Source organism: Sceloporus undulatus, chromosome 6, assembly GCF_019175285.1.
Source record: "Sceloporus undulatus isolate JIND9_A2432 ecotype Alabama chromosome 6, SceUnd_v1.1, whole genome shotgun sequence".
Lineage (NCBI taxonomy): Eukaryota > Metazoa > Chordata > Lepidosauria > Squamata > Phrynosomatidae > Sceloporus > Sceloporus undulatus.
In genome coordinates, this window is record NC_056527.1 from 169,899,163 (window position 1) to 169,916,942 (window position 17,780).

General features: G+C 56.7%; 2 protein-coding genes across 12 annotated transcripts; one reads left to right on the forward strand and one right to left on the reverse strand.

Annotated features, from left to right (window-relative positions):
* Positions 1-7: 7 nt before the first annotated feature.
* On the forward strand, positions 8-8,864 carry SERINC4 (serine incorporator 4). 9 transcript variants are annotated; one of them, XM_042477387.1, is made up of 13 exons: positions 8-1,114; positions 1,285-1,504; positions 4,190-4,357; positions 4,815-4,993; positions 5,150-5,229; positions 5,614-5,707; positions 5,873-6,084; positions 6,325-6,420; positions 6,515-6,641; positions 7,153-7,225; positions 7,348-7,399; positions 7,657-7,810; positions 7,943-8,864. In XM_042477387.1, the coding sequence occupies exons 2-13, from the start codon at positions 1,331-1,333 to the stop codon at positions 8,160-8,162; spliced, it is 1,629 nt and encodes a 542-aa protein (XP_042333321.1). In that variant the 5' UTR covers positions 8-1,114; positions 1,285-1,330; the 3' UTR covers positions 8,163-8,864. The 9 variants fall into 9 exon arrangements, 8 of the variants coding, with proteins under 8 accessions (XP_042333321.1, XP_042333322.1, XP_042333320.1 ...); XM_042477388.1 differs by having other exon boundaries at positions 8-194; XM_042477386.1 differs by lacking the exon at positions 8-1,114 and having other exon boundaries at positions 1,376-2,838.
* A 1,231-nt stretch (positions 8,865-10,095) lies between these two features.
* LOC121934869 (peptidyl-prolyl cis-trans isomerase FKBP8-like) lies at positions 10,096-13,911 on the reverse strand. Of its 3 annotated transcripts, XM_042475777.1 has the most exons (8): positions 13,397-13,911; positions 13,135-13,304; positions 12,566-12,654; positions 12,183-12,403; positions 11,673-11,845; positions 11,277-11,354; positions 10,942-11,064; positions 10,096-10,717 (listed from the first exon to the last, which is right to left on the reverse strand). In XM_042475777.1, the coding sequence occupies exons 1-8, from the start codon at positions 13,758-13,760 to the stop codon at positions 10,679-10,681; spliced, it is 1,257 nt and encodes a 418-aa protein (XP_042331711.1). In that variant the 5' UTR covers positions 13,761-13,911; the 3' UTR covers positions 10,096-10,678. The 3 variants fall into 3 exon arrangements, with proteins under 3 accessions (XP_042331711.1, XP_042331712.1, XP_042331710.1); XM_042475778.1 differs by lacking the exon at positions 10,942-11,064; XM_042475776.1 differs by having other exon boundaries at positions 10,096-11,064.
* Between the last annotated feature and the right edge of the window lie 3,869 nt (positions 13,912-17,780).

Here is a 17,780-nt window from a genome sequence, read left to right on the forward strand (position 1 = left end):
AGTCCCGGAGTCAAGGCACATGATCTGGGAGCCTGGGTTTCCTCCTACTCAGCCCCAAGGGCCCTGGAAGGAAGGGGCTGGGTGGCCCTGGCGCAAGGAGCCCCTCAATCAGTGGCAGATCTGGCCTGGCCTTGCCTGGCCAGGCAGGGCCCCCCTGAAGGAAAGGGATGCACCGCATACAACAGCCCTGCCAGGTGGGCCACTGAGGCCCTGGCCCTCCTTCAGCCAGATCCCCGCCTGAGAGTCGACTGTCCTGGCCTCCAGGGCCCAGGCTCCCAGCTGCAGGGAGCAACTGCCTCCCCGCCCCAAAACAACCCCCAAAAAAGGCCTTGGAGGGCGGCTAGGGCCCCTTGTGGCCTGCCTTGAGTCCCGCCTGCAGGCCCTGGGATCCAGGGAGAGGGGCAATGGCCAGGAGGGACTGGGATGCCACTTGGGTCATCTCCAGCCCTTTGACTCGGCTCCAGGGCAGAAGAAGGAGGAGAGGCCTCAGCTGTTTGGGGTCAGGGCTGCCCCAAATCTCTTGGGGGGTCTTTGGGTGGAGCAGATCTGGAGTGGAGGAAAAGGATGATCTGGAGGAGAAGGTCAGAAGCAGGAGGGATAAGGGTCCAAAGAGGCTTTGGGGTGGACCCCTGGACCAAGGAGCCACCGTGGCCCACGGAAGAGTCAGGCGGCTAAGGCAGGAAGCCAGTGGAGGAGGGCTCTGATGTGGAGCAGGCAGGGCCCTTTGGCAGGTCAATGAGAAGAATGCAGGCGGATGTGGGCCTGGGCAGAGATGTAGGGAGGTCAGGGCAGTATCTTGTCAGAGGTCAAGGGTCAAGACAGAGTTCTAAGGGCAACCCCCCCCCGCCTCCCCTGCTCTGGCCTTTCTAGTCCTCCCTGAGGGGAGACATCCATCAAAAGTCCCAAAACAATCAGCCCAGTGAGTCTGGAGCAGCCAAGGTAAAGGTGCAAAGGCACAGGGTCCTTTCCCAAGCCAGGCCCTGCCTTGCCCTCCATGTCTTCTTTTGCACCTGTTGGTTCCCCAGGTGGCTGTGGGCATAGGAGGCACTGGTCCCTTTTAGACGCCCAAGTTCCACCTGGCCCAGAGGAAGGGCTCAAGGTCTATTTCTGCTGGGTAAGAAGGTTAGCAAGGCGGATTTGGCCCCAGAGGTATTGGACAGAAGGGCTCCTTCTGGGGGGGGGCATCCCCTGGCCATGCTGCTGTGGCCAATCGGGATCAAAGGTAGAGGGGGGGCTGCTTGTCCCTGGCCAATCCTGGCCTCTTGGCTAATTGGCTTTCTCTAGGCACCAACTTTGGTGGCAGACGCAGACGCCAGGCCGGAGCAGAGAGATGGTCTCAGCACTGGGTGGGCAGGCGCCTCTGGGTCCCTGGGATGGGTCGCGGCTGCTGAGCCCCGTGGGGCAGATGAGTGGGGGCCTGGCGCCTCAGCCCCAGCCGCTCTCTTGGGGAGCTGGGCGCCTCCCAGACTCAGCAGGGATGCTGCCGGTCTCCTGCAAAGCCCAGGTGAGCAGCAGCAGCAGGGGTGGGCAGGCTTGGCCTAGCCTGGACTCTGGCCAAGGCCCTGCCTGAAAGGCCTCCCCTCCCTGCGCAGAGTGGAGAGGAGAGCCCAGGTTGGGTGGGGTGATTGCCCAGGTGCCAGTGGCATCCCTTGGGCCAGCTATCCTGGAAAGAGGCTCTCCTGTAGCCCAGGGTGGGCCAGGATTGTTCAGCAGGGGGGGGAAAAAGTTTAGGAAGTTGCCCTCCCTCCCTCGCAGCCACCCACCTCTCTTTCCACTTGTTGCCCCCCAACTGCTGGGGGACTCGTCTCTCTGGGCATTGGGTTGGAATGGGACTTTCCACCGAGCCATGCCTTGGCATCTCCAGGGCCAAGAGGGCAGTGGCCTGGCGGATCTTTGCCAATTTCAGGTCCCGAGTGCTGCCTTCCTGGCTCAGACTGGGCCAAGGAAGCCTTTCCCTACAATTGGTTGGCTGTCCTGCTGACTACCAGAGGATCCTCCTCGGCAGCGCCATATGAGCAGAGGGCATGCATGGATCTCCCAGGAAGAAGAATCCGTGCCATAAGCAGCTCTTCAGAGGGATGCTGCAAAGCCCCTGGGGCTTTCCAAAGGCCGGGTAGAGGCTGCCCAGAGAGTCCCTGCAGGAGGGACTGTGGAGGAGGACTGGGTGGTGATGGGAAGAGAAAGGTTTGTGCAGGTCATCTGGGGTTGTGTGGCCTACGCTTGCTCCCAGACCCCAGGGCAGTGCTCCGCCACAGACTGCCTGTTGTGCCTCAGTTGATTTTCAAGTAGTCTTTTGATACCTTGGAGACTTGCTCAGAAGGACTCAGTTGCTGGATTCTCTTCCAGTGTAGATGTTTGGGCAAATACATGCAAACACCGCTGCTGACATTGGTGCTGCTTGGTTACTTCTTTGAGGTTTGGATTTCCAGGCATCATCACCCACTTCTGATCTTCTCAATCCTTAGGCAGCTCTTTCAGCAAAGTGGTCTTACTGGGAAGGGGAGGTGGGTGGGTCGGGGTGAGTCTCACCCCATTGGGACCGTTGACATCGCTTTCCCTGCTGTCCCACTTTGCCCAAAACTAGCACCCCAGCAGAGGGCATTCTCACTCCTTGGGCTAGCAAGGCTCTTGGGATACAATCCCCATTATCCTGACCTTAGATGGGAGTTACAGTACAGCCTGATCTGGGGCCCCTGCTTGAGACAGGCCACCTCTACCTCCAGAACCAGTTATCTCCTGCCTTCCCTCCAAAGAGCTGAAGGCCCCCTTCAGTCTTCACAACAGGCCTGCGAGGGAGACTACCGCTCGGCACAGGAGCCATTAACCCAGCTTTCCCAGGTGCCTCTCGGATCCAAGGGAGGGGGCTGAGAGGGGGTTGTGTGTTTGTGTGTGTGAGGTGCGTGCCTGAGTCAATTAGCAGGGAAGCTAATCCTCTTCTAGAATCTTGCTGGCCAGATGGACTGGGCACCTGGGAGTAATCCTGGCCGGTTGGCCGGGCGGTCAATGTGGGGGTGGCCAGGAGGCCTTGCCTGCAGCCTCTCTCTGGGTGGATTCTGCTTTGGAGTGGCTGAGCCCAGAAGGATGAGGATGTTACAGAAAGGCAGAAGGGAGGACAGGCCAGACCCCAGAAGGTGGTGGGGCTGGAAAAGAGAGCTCTCCCAGGCAGCAGCTGTGGCTATCCAGAGAACAGAGGGGGGCGCATTGCCAGCAAGAGGATTGTCAGCCTGCCAGTTGAGTAGGACTGGCTTGAGCCTAGGGCTTGGCACCTTGGGCAGTGGCCATGAAATTCAGAGTAGAGCACTGAGTGGACATGGGAGCTACTAGCCACCCCTGCCAGGTAGGCCCCCTGCGTCCTGCTCCTGGTTCTGGGCTGCTCAGCCCCACTGGATAGGCCAAGAGGAGACCCTCTGCACATGCATCCCTCTGCTAACAAAGCCTCTGACCAAGAAGCTGCATTTTACAAGGTGTTTTTATGCTCTCCCAGACCTCTTTTTCTTCTTGTCCTCTGTCTTGCTGGAGGTTTTGAGCAGCATTGTCACTCAGAGGACGGTGAGGGAGGGCTGGAAGAACATAACTTTCAGTGCTTGGTTGCAGCAGAACATCTGCAGTAAACAATGCAAAAAAGTTTGACTTGGGAGAGAATGGGATTGATTTTCGTCTGGCCAATCTGAGCATGGTTGTATCTGCTGGCCTGCAATAGGGAAGGTAAACAGCTGCTGCCTCAATAGTCCCTTACTTGAGCACGTATGAACAGCACCGCAGACACAACAGCTTGCTTGTAAAAGGGTAGCTGTTTTGGTTTGACCACTAAAATGGAAATACTGAGGAGTGTGGTGGCTGGTGAAAGAGAAATCGTAATCCCTGGATGCATTTTCAAAGACGCCTCCAAGTGGTCTCTAGATGGTTCAAAATGTTTTTGTTCACACTAAGGGAGGCCTGCCTGACCTGACTGTTTCATTTCACATGAGTATGTTGATGGTACTGAATGCAAAGCTTGCTGAAATCTGTTGGGCTGCTCTTACTCTTTTTTTGTTTGTGGTGTAGGAAACCTTTCCTATTCCTATGTCCCTATTTCTCTCTCCAAATCTTCTGTTAAAGACGAAGTCATGTCCCAGGAGGCTCTGGCTTTGTTAAGTGGGTTTTGCCTGTAACCTGCCCCTCTCCTCCTCTCCTGTCTCCGACTGCCCAGATCTGCTGCTGCTGCGGCCCTGCTCCCTGTGGGCTCTGCTGCCCGGCTTGCCCCAGCATCAGGGTCTCCACAGGCACCCGTCTCCTCTACATGCTCTTTCACATCTTGGCCTGCACCAGCTGCTGCTTCATGCTCTCCCACACGGTGGCTGAAGCCATCAAGGAGAATGTGAGTGAAGAAGGAAAGCCCTCTGCCCGAGTCAGGGGCCGGGCGGGGGGGCGGAGGGCTGTGCTGGACCCCAGCTGCCTCTGCAGGGAGACCCCACCTGCTTTGGCAAGCAGGTAGAAACCCAGGTAGAAGGTCCCCTGCTCTGTCTTGGGGCAGAGAGGAGCCTTCAAGTCAGGCCCAGGGTTGATCCCTGGCTCAGGGCAGTGGGGCAGCTCTGGTCAGGGTGGTCCAGTCTCTACTCACAGAGATGCAGACTAAGGAAGACACCACAAGGGCAACTCAGTCTCACCCCATTCTGCCATCCAGATCGCCCCAGACCCTTCTTTTCTTAAATGGGCAGCTAGAGCCAGCAAGGGCAAAGTGGTGGAGTGAAAAAGGGAAGGAGCAAATGTTTCCCCAGTTGCTGCTGCTGCTCATGCGCTGGGTGTGTGTGTGCCCTCTTCCCTCTGCTCCCCAGGTGCCTTTTTATGCAGTGCTGTGTGAACACCTCCCGGGGGGCTCTGACTGTGACATCCTGGTGGGCTACTCAGCCGTCTACCGGGTCTGCTTCGGCACCGCCTGCTTCTATCTGGCCCAGGCCCTCTGCCTCCTCAACATCAAGTCCAGCAACACCTTCCGGGCCCTTCTGCACAACGGGTGAGAAGGCAGGAAGAGCCCCAGCCCAGTCTGGGTGAGGATGTCCCCCCAGCCCCCCACTTGCACATGGGGGCAGGGAGGTTATGGGCTCCAGTCTTGTTACTTCTATGGCCTCAAAGTGGGCGGTTGGGGTGCCATGGGGCTGGTCTCTTGCAGGTTCTGGTTCCTGAAGTTCCTCATCCTGGTTGTACTGTGTTCAGCTGCCTTTTTCATCCCAGACCAGCGCTTCATCCAAGGTGAAAAGCCCTTCCTGGTCCCTTCCCATTTCCAGCAGAAGCACATGATGTGTCATGTTGGGGCGGGGGGGGGGGGGATCCCTTCTCCTAAAAAGGGCTGTAGAGATGACCCATGTGAAGAGGCAGCAGGAGGGCCAGAGGTACAGTGCCCAAGGGGTTTCAGTACTGCAAGGCTGCCATGCCCAGGGCACAATTCCTGGGAGAGGTTTGAGGAGAGCAAGATGGGAAGGAAGAGCACCCATGGGCTGGGCTGGGCTGGACAGAGCAGGGCAGGGGCTCCCACCCCTTGGAGCAGCTTCTGTGTCCCACCAGCCGCAGGGAAAGGAAATCCCACAGGGCTGCCCCCTGCCTCTTGCCTGACCTCGCTCTGCTCTCCTCTGGCAGCCTGGCACTTGGTTGGCGTCTGTGGAGGGTTTGCCTTCATCTTGGTGCAGCTGGTGCTGATCACAGCATTTGCCCACACTTGGAACAAGAACTGGTGAGCCTTCCTTCCTGCAGCCTAAAGTGTCAGAGGATGGGTGGGGGTCCCTCCCGGACCCTGAAAGGCTTGCTCCCTCTGGGAGAGTCCCAAAGTGTGTGTCGTGGGGAGTCCTGACCATCGCTCCGCAGACAGGGGCCAGTCCTGATGCTCCTTCCCCCACAGGCTCACCGGTGCCTCCCAGGACAAGCGCTGGTACCTGGCCGTGTTCTTTGCCACGCTGGGCTTCTACACCGTGGCCTCCACAGCCTACACCTTCCTGTACAAGTTCTACACTCATCCCGGCGGCTGCTTCCTCAACAAGGGGCTGCTGGCCTTCAACGGTGGCCTCTGCCTCCTCATGTCCTTCACCTCCATCACCCCCTGCGTCCGCCTCCGTGAGTGGGTGGGCAATGTGGGGGGCAGGGGAATGGGGACGCTTGGTTCTGCGTGGCACAAGCGTAGGCTGGGGGCTGGCGGTGGTGGTCTCCTGGCCAGGCTCAGTCTGCAGCCTGCCATGAGCAAAACCTAGGGCTGCATTTCCAAGCGGTGTGGGGCTGGAGCCGGGACAGAGCAAAGGGCTTCCTCATGGCACTGGCCCTGACCACCCCCTCACCTTCTACTTGCTCCTCCTGCAGGACAGCCACGCTCCAGCCCCTTGCAGGCCTCCATCATCTGCTGCTATGTCATGTACCTGACTTTCTCAGCCCTCTCTAGCCGGCCACCAGAAAAAGGTGAGTGGGTTGCTGTCATCCAGCTGCCTTGGGGCTCCTCCAAGACGCTCGCTGTGGGCCCTGCTCCATGACCAACCCCCTCTTTCTCCCCCAGTGCAGTACAAGGGCCAGAACCTCACCATCTGCTTCCCCAGCGTGAGCAAAGACGGGATGCAGACCGAAGACACAACAGTGGCTGTCCTGGGGGCTGCTGTCATGTATGCCTGCGTCCTCTTTGCCTGGTGGGTATCAGCCCCTGGAAGGAGGTGGCCTGGCTCTTGATCCCACTTGGGAATGTGGGGAGGAGCACATGGAGGAGCATGCATGCCTCCCTTGACACCTCTCACCTCCCCGTAAGCACAGGAGCTCTGAGAAGGGCCACAGATAGGGTCCCCTCCACCTCACTGGGTGCATCATGGGTTTGCCTCTGCAGCTGCCTCTTTCTGCTGCCTTGCTCTGCCCACCCTTCTTGGGGTTCCACACTGAGCTGTTCTGGAAGCAGGATCCTCCTCTCCCTCTGGCCCTCCCCCCCCCCAAGAATGAGAGGCTCTCCTTGCAGGACAGCAGCTGGACCATGTAGTGACTCAGCTTTGGCCTCCATGGGGCTGGAGGGATGAGGTTTGGGGGGATACTTCTACATAGAGGGGTGGATCTTGTCTGGTAGAAGCATGGCATCCCCCGGCCACTAGCAGCCAGTCTTCGGTGGCCCCGCAGCAGAGGGTGCCTTCAGCTTTGCCCTTTTCCCTGCCCTAGCAATGAAGCCTCCCTGCTTGCTGGGATGTTTGGGCCCCTGTGGATGATCAAGGTCTACAGTTTTGAGTTTAAGGTGAGTCAGAGATGGAGTGGTCTGGAGCACATGCTGGGCCTGGGTGGGCTTTGGCCTTTCGAACTGGGGGGAGGGGGACAGAGGTAACTCACGAGGTGACTTTGGGCTCTCCCTCCCCACAGAATCCTTCCTGCTGCTTCTGTTGCCCAGAGAAGATGGAGGAGGAGCTGGCAGGTGAGTAGGGTAGCTGAGGGAGGCCATTCTTCTCCTGCCTCACTGTGGGCCCCTTGTAGCCTGAACCATGGCAGCATTGTGGGGCTGAGGAAGGGGCTCTCTGAAGCCTTTCTCCACATGCTAAAATGAAGGAAAGCCCAAGAGGTGCATCTGCCCACAGTGTAGCATCCTATAAAAGCCAGAGTCCTAGCTGGGCCTGGCATTGCCCACCCACCTCCCCTCTGTGACTGAGCCCCCCTCTTTTTTACCTGGAACAGGGCAGAGGTATAACCAGGAGGCTGTGTCCCCCCCTGTGGGGCAGAGGATCGTCCACAATGAACATGACCAGGTGGTCTACAGCTACTCCACCTTCCACTTTGTCTTCTTCCTGGCCTCGCTCTACGTCATGATGACCCTCACCAACTGGTTCAGGTAGGAGAGGAGTGGCTCAGACCCCCTGGGGGGCACATTGTGCCAGTCCTACAGCAGCAGCCCCTGCCCTAAGGAACGCAGAGGCTGCCCAAAGCATTGCCATGTGATCCACCCACCCCACTCTCTTTGCAGCTATGAGAACGCTGAGCTGGAGACCACCTTCACACACGGCAGCTGGTCCACCTTCTGGGTTAAAGTGGCTTCTAGCTGGGCTTGTGTCTTCCTCTACTTCTGTCTCCTTCTGGGGCCCCTCTGCCTCCCGAACTCACGCCAGCAGCAGGGAAGCCAGCCCTTCCTGCGCGTTATACGACGGAAACGGCGTGCCCTTCACCGCGTTGGCGTTGCAACGTAGTCTCGGCTCACAAGCTCCATCACTTTCACTTGCCTTAGGCCTAGCTGCCTCCTGAGGTTGTTGAGGGCCGTCTCCAAGAAAGGAGAGAGTGCAGGATCAGAGCCTGACCCCAAGAGGTCCTGCCGAGGGACCAGTGTCGCCTATGGGCACTGGTCTTGCAATGGATGCCAGTCCTGGTCACAGTGTGCCCTGCATCTGCCTTGATAATTCATCAGGGAACGGAGAGGTTGGATGCAGGTTGGTGAGAAGGAGATGCCAGGTGTTCTCCTAATACGTCCTTCCCCAGCACCACTGCTGTGTGCTACAAGGCCCCCCAAAATGGGGGACGGGAGCAGAGCTGGGCTGGGCCGCCATTTCCAGGACAGCATGGGCTGCGCCCTCCCCCCCAGGAAAGTGCAAGAAGTGGGTCCCCAGCTGCAGTGGGGAGCTGGACTAGATGATCCCAGAGACCCTTTCCAGCTCCATGAATCTTTGGTCACAGCCTAACCCCAAGTGGAACCAGTGGTGGGCTTAAGGGCCATGGCAAAGAGGGGTGGCTACATAGGGGAAGGAGGTTGGCACTGCCTGGCCACCTGATTGCAGGAGAAAGGAGGTGGAACTCTGTCTGGTGGGGGCCCATGGGAGAAGCCAATGTGTGGGGGGAAGACCGCAAAGGGGACTGGTGGCCATCAAAGTCACGGTGCTTCTTCTGCTAATAAAATCTTGCTCCACTACAAGGCTCCCTGGCTGTGTATATGGCTCCCCCTGAGAGCCCTGGCTTGGGCTTTGGGTTATGGGTGTGTAGACACATCCTCCATGGCAGGGAGGAATTGCTGAAGGAGGAGGACTTTGGGGATGGCAGGGGTCAGTTGGTTGGTTCAGGGTGCCTGCTGCCATCTTAGTGCTCCAGGTCTTTAGGGCAGTCTCCTTCCACTGATCCCTGAAGGACCAGGTTTTGTATAATACCCTGACTCCATTTGGAGGGTGATTAGGGTGTTTTAAGAACGCCTGGCCCTTTCTTCCCAGCCCTACTCAGTCCCTGGAGCCAACCTTCGCTGAGCGCTGTGGGGAAGCTTCACCATCTCCCTCTCCTGCCATGGCTTCATTCCTGGGTTCAGGGCCCAGGGGGACCTCCTGCCGCACATCCTGAGCAGATCCCTCTGGCCAGGCAGAAGACAAGGCTAGCCACTGAATGGCTTTCCATGCCCAGGCTAAGGTGGCGAGGATTTCCCATCAGCGCGTGTGGAACTGGGCTGCATTTGGCTCAGGAGCTCAGAATGTGGCTGCTTCACCTGGTTTCCTCCACTTTCCTCATCCAGGTCTCCCAGTGAGTGTATCTGGGCAGAAAAGTCTGTGAACGGTGTCACGAGGCATTGACTATTGCAGGGTGGGGGCTGGACTAGCTGGCCCTTGGGGAACCCTCCAACCCTAGCATTCTATTTCTATGTGAGTGATGCCCTTCAGCACCCCAAGAGAAACCAGACATTGGCTGTCGCTCGCTCCTGTCGTCACAAAGCCTTTCCTCTCAGAGTTCGTCTGCTGCTTCTTTACATTGCAGCTCTGTGCCAGTTCCAGCTGGTTCCCACTTTGCAGCCAGGAGAAGACCATGGGATGCAGAAGGGCCTCCATGTGGGTGTCCCTTCCCTCCCCTGCCGCTGCCAGGAAGGTGAGCAGGGCTCCCTGCTTTCTCTCCCTGGCACCATTCAGATGCCAGGACCAGGATGCTGCCTTCCTCCCAGGAAGACTCCCCAGTGCATTATTTGGCAAAGGTTAACAAATATATACCATACTGTATGTAACCCCCCTCCACTGGCCAGAGATGCAGCCATGCCCTGGCGCAGCTATGCCACTGGCCTGTAGGCTCCCAGCAGAAAGAAGGGGGGAAAGGTCAGGATAAATAACCAAGGCAAATCACCACATTGCTTTTGGGCACCATCATCATTGTTATTGCTATTATGATGATGTTGAGGAAACATTTAGCGGTCCCTGAGATCTGCCCAGATTAGCCCGGGCTGCAGAGCCAGTTCTGTGTGTCCTTCCAAGTGCAAAGGTGGAGGTGTGGGGAGCCTGCTTCTACCGGAGGGCCCCCTGGACTCGCCCCAGACGCTCTCCTCCACTCTCCAGGCTGAACAGGAAGAGGCCAGTCCTCAGCTAGGAATGTCAGAGCAAGGAGACCCTCTGACAGAGCCCTTGGAGGCTCAGCAGGGCGAGGCAATGCCAAGCGATGTGCTCCTCTCCACAAAGTGGCCCAGGATGCTTTGGCTGCAGAGTGACACCCTTTCTTGGGCTTTGCTGATGAACAGAGCATCCTTGGCTTGGAAGAAAAATTGTCCACTTCAGAATGAGTAACAGCCCAGAATGGAGTCAGTCATGCTTAAAAAAAGGTGCCCACGGTGGTTGGGCAACTCCTCCTCGGCCTTGAGAAAGGAAGGGCCCACCAGTCCTTCTGACTTTGGAAGCTGGGCTCCACCGAAGGGGGGCAGAGAGTCCCTGGTGGGCCCTTTGCTCAGCAGTGGTGGGCTTCGCCTCATGAGCTCCTAGATCGTCCAGCTTGCCTGTGGGGCAGGGACCTCTGGCTGCAGAGGGGAGAGCAAGAGAGAAAGCAAGTGGGCTGCACAGCCACCCAAAGGCCCATCTGGGCCATGCCCACAACATTGGCAGCAGCATGGAATTGGGACCCCCACATCCAGGCACAGATGGGTGAGGGGACAGCCCAGCAGAATGAGGAAGCGGCTGGGCTGAGGGAGGGAGGAAGCTATGCCATGGGGCCACCCCCCACCCCTTTGCCCAGTTGACCAACCTGAGGGCTATGAACCTCAGGAGCAGTTGGGGGGTCCTTTTGGAGAGCCTGTCTGGGGCTAGTGGGGGGCTCCTTCTGTCCTCTTTGCCTCCTGGTCAGCTTAGAGAGCTCCACGTGGATGGCCTGGAAGTCAGCCAAAGGGGAGACCTGTTAGCCCTCCTGGCACATCCTGTTCTGACCCTGGGTAGTGGCAGCTGCTCCCTCTGGGCACAGTTCTTCCATTCTATGAACATGGTGCCCCAAAAGGAAGCGTGCCAGTCACAGGGGTGCTGCCAGGGAGAGGGGGGCTGAGAAGGGGGCGGCTCTGTCTCGCTCTGCTATTGCTGCCGCCTCACCTTTGTGGTTGGCTCCAGGTGAAGGGCTCGCTTCAGAATAGCCATGGCGACCTGATCCTCTCCCTGCTCAGACAGCAGCTGCAGGGCAGAGAGGGTGGTTACAGGGGAAGGTATACCCTGGCTTGCTCCATCTCCTCTGTCTGTTCTTCCCCATTTTTCCTTTCCTGCTCCTTCTGTTTCTCCTCCAGTCTTCAGGATTTGCACGCATGCCCCCCCCCGCCCTGCATGTGCCCAGCCCTAGCTCTGACTACAAGGAAAGCATGTCTTTCTATCCAGGCTCAGTCTGACTGATATTAAGAGATGGGGTGATGATCCCTGAGGGTCTTCCATCTCAGCTGACCAGGCATCCCACCCACGGCGGTGGTCAACCCCTCTGGGCAGAGTCCTGCCACCTACCTTGCCTTTCCTGAAGAGTGCCTTGACGTTGTCTGGGTCCAGCTGCAGCACCTGGTTGCAGGACGCCAGGGCCTCCTCTGGCCATTGCAGTTTCAGTTGGGTGGCAGCACAGTTATTGAGGCACTTGATCTGAAGGTCTTGCTGCTCTTCTTCCTCCTCCGGACTCAGGCAGCCTGTGGGGTGAAGAGGCCTCACTTCCAGGCAGCCCCCAGCCTCACTTTCAGGGGCCAAGAGGTCTCAGGATATGTTGAGGAGGGGCTGGCAGGGCTTTGGCAACTGAGCTGGATGCCCCTCCTTTACCAGGAAGGGTGCCAACCCACAATGCCCTCCTATGGGCTCAGATTTGGGGGCACTGCTCTACATCTAGACAGGCTGGGATCCAGTGCACTCCCTTGCTCACTGGATTCATTTTTGCCACTGCCAGAACTTGCTCAGGTGGGCCTCCTTCACTGGGCATATCCCTCCTCCACAACATGGCACCACTCACACCCAGGGCCCAGCATGGCTCACCTTTTCCTGCTGGCAACAGCAGCAGGTGCAGAGCTTGCTGGTAGCAGTGCAGAGCCCGCTGGTAGTCCTCCCGTTCAAAGTGGAAGTTGCCCCACTCCCGCTTATGATTGCCCAGGCTGAGGCGCTCCAGGGCTGGCAAGAGTGTGGGGTCAGGGCCGTCCTGCACCTGCAGCACCGTCACCTCATAGAGCAAAATGGCATTCATGGGGATGTCAGGCTCCCTGAAGAGTCAGCCAGGAGGAGGAGGAGGAGGAGGAGGAGGAGGAGAAAGGTGGGAAGAAGAGAAAGAAAGGCTTATTCCATCATCCCCAGCCCTGTTGTCTTAGCTTTTGCCCTCCCAGCCCCAGTGCCAGCCCAGGACTGGAGGACTCTGAAGGCCTTACCTGCCCAGGCGACCGTAGGCACAGGACGGGCCGGCCAGGAAGAGGGCTACTTCTCCCAGTTGCATGGAGGGAACACCAAGCTCCAAGGCCTGTGATGGTGGTGGTGATGGGGAGCAGAAAGTGGTCATGGGTGCAGCCCCAAGGGACCCCCGCTCACTCTGCGCTCACACCCCACACCAAAGGCCACACAAATATTTTGGTAGAAGGCTGCTCCAGAGAGGCCACCTCTGATCTGCGCTGGCCTCCAGAGTGGAGCTCAAACACAAAGATGGGGGCTTCTGTGGGGAGGAAAGACTGGGCAGGAGGCATGGGTGAAAGTGGGGGGCTTCAGTGCACCCACTTGTGGTCTCCTGACAATGCCATGGGCACAAGTTGCTTGGCCAGGGAAAATGCAGTGCTTTGGTACAAAAACAGCAACAGAGGACTCCCTCACACAGGAAAAGGGGACCCCACATGAATCTGAGAAGGAATTTCGGATCTCAAGAGACCTGCCAGCCACTACCTCCCCCCCAAACAAAAGCCCACAGCCTCACCCACTCACCTGCCCCACCGTTCTCCCCACAACTTACCTGAATGGCCTCCCCTTGGCCCAGGACAAAGGTCAGCTTGGGGTCCTTCTCCACCAGGCTCCAGTCCTCCAAGACTCCCAGCAGCTTCACGGTCACTGCCTGGCCTGGTTGCGGCCTGATGCCCTCTCCATGCCCGCCTCTCACTAGGCACTTCCGCAGGCACTTTCCCTCTGGAGGGCAAAGGGGGAGGCCCAGTGAAGCCATGCTCTGGAGGGGGCACAGAAGAGCCCCCTGGTTCCCCCTTCTCCAACTGTCCACTCACCACCAAGGTCCTCCCAGCCATCGGTGGCCAAGAGCTCCTGGAAGCCTCCTTGGCCGGCTGGCCCCAGCAAGCGCTCCAGCCGTTGGTAGAAGGCCTTCTCCTCCTGCCGGGGGGGAGGCACTGGGATGGCTGTGTGGGGCAGCTGGAACTGGACCTTCCTGGGCAGGCTGCCCCTGGCCTCCTGGACCCGTGGTGGCCCCTCACCAGCCTCTCCTGCTTCTGCTGGGCCTGGCAGCATCTCCAGCCTCAGTGAGCACCTGGGGGACTGGTCCTCTTCCATCTCTCCCAGTAGTGACCATCGGGGCCCCTTAGCGGCTTGCGTTTGGGGCCAGACAGGCCAAGCTGTCAGCAGCGGAGGAAGCATGCTGGCGGGGAGCGGCTGCTAATGCAATTATGGCCTCATCCTTATGGGCGATTAGAGTAAGTCCTCCCTACGCCCCAGCTGCTCTCACACTCGCCTCCAAGCCTCTGAGCCTCTGGCAGGCAGACAGTGCCTCCACTCCAGCCTTGCTGCTTCCAGCAAGGACCCTTGGAGCTCCCAGTCCAGGCCTAGGGCTCTGGACATGCTTTTAAGGGATTCAGGCCTTACTGCAAGAGGGAGGTTGCAAGCCCACCCCCCCATGGATGTCCTTCCCTCCTGCTTGAAAAAGTGGCAGCAGGGGCTCCCCAAGGACAGGCCAGCATGGTCCAGAGGCTCTTGCCCTTCCTGTGGCTCCTAAGAGTCTGATCTCAAGGAGGATGAAGAGGGCCTGGCCCCAGCTTCAGCCTGGCTTGCAGAAGCAACACACTCAAAGGAGCCTCTGCTGGCCCTCGCCCTGGAAGAGCCCCATGTCTGCTTTGTGAGGGGACACAAGTGTGGTATGCTGCCCTCGTAAGCAGGGGCAGAACTGAGATATTGAGTCCTACTTCGGCCACCCCAAGTGTATGCAAACTGTGGGTTAAATCCTGAACCCATGTAGAAAAATAATTATCTTTGGCCAAAGTGGTTCCTTCCCCTCCAGAACAGAACATTTGGAGTTCTGTATTTGGAGCAAAGAACCTCTTCATTGACATGATTGAGAGTTTCTGAATGGCAGAAGGGGGTTGGACTGGATGGCCCTTGGAGTCTCTTCTAACTCTAGGATTCTATGCTTCCGGGATTTATAAGGTTGCATGGCTAAAGATTCACGTTGGCATTGCAGGGGTTCTCAGGACTTCTTTAGGTCTCTGTGTCTATTAAGTGTTTGTTCTTAACCATCTACAGTTGAGCATTCTGCAGTTTCCCTTTGTCAGCCCATGTTATTCAAACAAATACAATGAATACATCTGCATATTAAATACTTGTTGGCATGCGGTTTATGTTGCAAAAAGAGAGACTTTTATACTGGGAACTGCAGCGGCTGCAATGCATCACTGCCAGTGACAGTGTCCAAGGTTGATTCCTGGCACTCGGGCCTTTGCAATGTGGCTGTGCTTTGGTTCACTTTAGTAGTTGCAGGTTTGGAAGCAGAGCAAAGCACAGCCACATTGCAAAGGCCCGAGTGCCAGGAATCAACCTTGGACACTTTGGGGGCTTGGGAGAGCCTGGTCTGCCTAAACCAACCTCAGAGGAACCTGGTCTGAATCTCTGAAACTGCGCTGTTCAAGTGCAGAGGTTAATGCTTCTCTTAGGGGCAAGTTTTCACTTGGGCTTACTTGCGATTGGGGTGGCTCTCTGGCTTCTATATTGGTCTGGTGGGCTTCCCAGAGGCACCCATCTGGCCCACAGAAGGGTGGTCATAGGGGCCTTGGGTATGGCCTTGGCCCTTCCCTTTTAATAGGAGATGCATGAGAGGGGAGCTTGGCATGTACAGCACTGTGTAAATTTACAGCGCTTTATAAATAAAGGTTAATAATAATGACACGCACCACAAAGACACACATCCCTGGGGGCAGGAAGGGCCCTCTCTTGCCAATAGCCCAGGAAGGGCTTAACTTGGCAGGGCTCTTATGGAGGGATGCTGCTGCTTCTCCCTCCTTCCTTCTGCCACAGATTAAGGCCTAATGCCCTGGGCCCTAATAGGCTTAGTGTGGGGAGGCACATGGCCAGTTGACCTGGGCTGGCATGGGGAGGGCAGGCGGAAATGGGGCTTCAAGGGCAGAGTTACCACCCTTTGCTCCAAGTGGCCACAGCAGAGGCAGAGAAGGCCATGGGGGGCAGGCAAACCCCTTTTGGAGAAGGAGAGCTGCTGCTCCTGCAGCCCTCCCAGGGAGGCTTCCAGACATAAGGGCTTTGGAGAGCCCTCCTGGCCAATGGAGGCTGGACAGAGCAGCATGTTGTTGGACTAGGCCTCTGGGAGACAAGCGTTCAAATTTTGTTCACTCGCAGAAACCCACCAGGCAGGCCCCACTCTCTCGGCCTCCTCAGAGGGAGGCAGTGGCAATAAATATCGTCAAGAAAACCTCCTTTGGTTTGGGGACTAGGGTTTGAATCTGCACTCAGCCTTGGAAACCTCCTGGGCAAGGCACACTCTCTCAGTCCCAAAGGGAGGTCATAGCGCATCACCTCTGAAAACGTCTTGCCAGGAAAGCCTCGTCACAGGTTCACCTTAGGATCTCCGTAAGTCATAAAAACAAGGCACACAAGAGCAAAACAGTTAGAATCATAGGGTCTTAGAGTGGGAAAAGACCAAGGGGTCCATCTAGGACAGGGGTAGGCAATCTTTTTGTGCCGGGGGCCGGGTTGCTGTCCCTCAGACAACTGGGGGGCCAAAGCCAAAAAATAAATAATTTAAAAAAAAATTTAAAAATTAACTATATAAATAAACCAGGACAAATGTAGGACAAAATTTTCAAATGGAAGACACTTTTTTTAAAAAAAATGGAGGACACGAGAAAAAAATTTGATTTTTTTAAAAAAATGTTAATATAAATTCATGTTTCTGAGGCTTCTATAGACAATTGACCCCCAAAGGCCCCGGTGGCAATCGGTGGCAGGACCAGGCCGGGGGCCGGTCCCAAGGCCTTGCCAGGCCGCATCCAGCCCACGGGCCACAGGTTGCCTACCCCTGATCTAGGAATACAAGCCTAAACTTTGGAAAGAGGCTCATTCAACCTCTGCTTAAAGACCTCCAAAGATGGAGCGTTTGCTGCCATCCAAGGCAATGTATTCCACAAGTTTCTAAGTAAAAAATGTTCTTCCTAATGTGTCGGTGGAATCTCTTTTCTCATAACTGAACTATTTAGGGACCATCCAATAGAACAGCCTGCTCCAATGACTCCTTCCTCACTCTCCCTTTGCCAAACTGACAAGATCATCTTGTGGAGATCTTTGTAAGATGGTCAAGCCTTCCCTCGCCCTAGATATGCACCAGGAAGGGAACGTGGTGCCTGCTTGAATGGCAGCGGCAGAGGAAAAAGATATTCCTATTCAATAATTTGCCACCGAACTACTCAAGTTCTAGGATGCAGTGATGCCAGCAAAGAAAGGCTGGCTCGTTTTAAAGCAGACCTATACTTCCCAGAAGATGCTTTGTGACGCAGAACAAGATGTGCAAAGAACATTCTTCTGATGCTGGAGCAACCTTTCAGCAGTGGAGCCCTTGGTGCACGGAAGGGGTTTCAATGCGTCCTCCCTTCCTGTGGACCTCTCCATCCACAAGGCGACCCATTATGGCCTGACAGGCACAAAGAGGCAGCCAAGCATTCTTTCTTCTTCCTCAGTGGGGGATCTTGTATGTGTAATGGTGATTCTCCCACCCACTCCCACATTTCAATACTGTCATTGGCTTCTAAAGTTGTTGTTGTATCTTGGAGGTGTACACCTTGTTTCATATTTCTAAATGAAAATAAAATCCAAAAACATCCGAAAGCTGTGAAAGCCAGTTTCTGCCTCCTTCTCACTGAGGCTGCCCTGCATCTCCTGCAGGACATCTTCAGACTGAGCAACAAGGAGGAAGCCCCTGCCACATTTATTCTCTGCAGCTGCATGTGGTAGTTTCTCTGTGTTGTAACATTTGCCCCAAGTCCTCCTGCACTTGCAGGTATGTCCAGACACAAAGGCCCCTGCCTCCTGTCTGGCTCATGTGGGAGGACAGCCCTGATCCTCCCACTCCAGGCAACAGTCAGGATGGAAGTCACCTTGTGTGCCATGGTGCAAGGGCACTGCGCACCATGTCTGCCTGAGATGAGAAGGGCTGAGGGTGCGCAGGGAGGGAACAGCTCTCTCGTCCATTATCTAGAGCTCATCTGATGAGCTAAGAAAACCCACATCTCTCAAATGGATCCAAACCATTTTTGCTCCTTTTATCCTCACTTTCCCAAGGAAAGCAGCCAAGGATCCTCTTGCTTACTCTGCAGTGCCCCCCCCCCCCACCTTTCAGGACGGAAAAACAGTACCTGCCCAGTGGGTCCCATTAGAAACCAG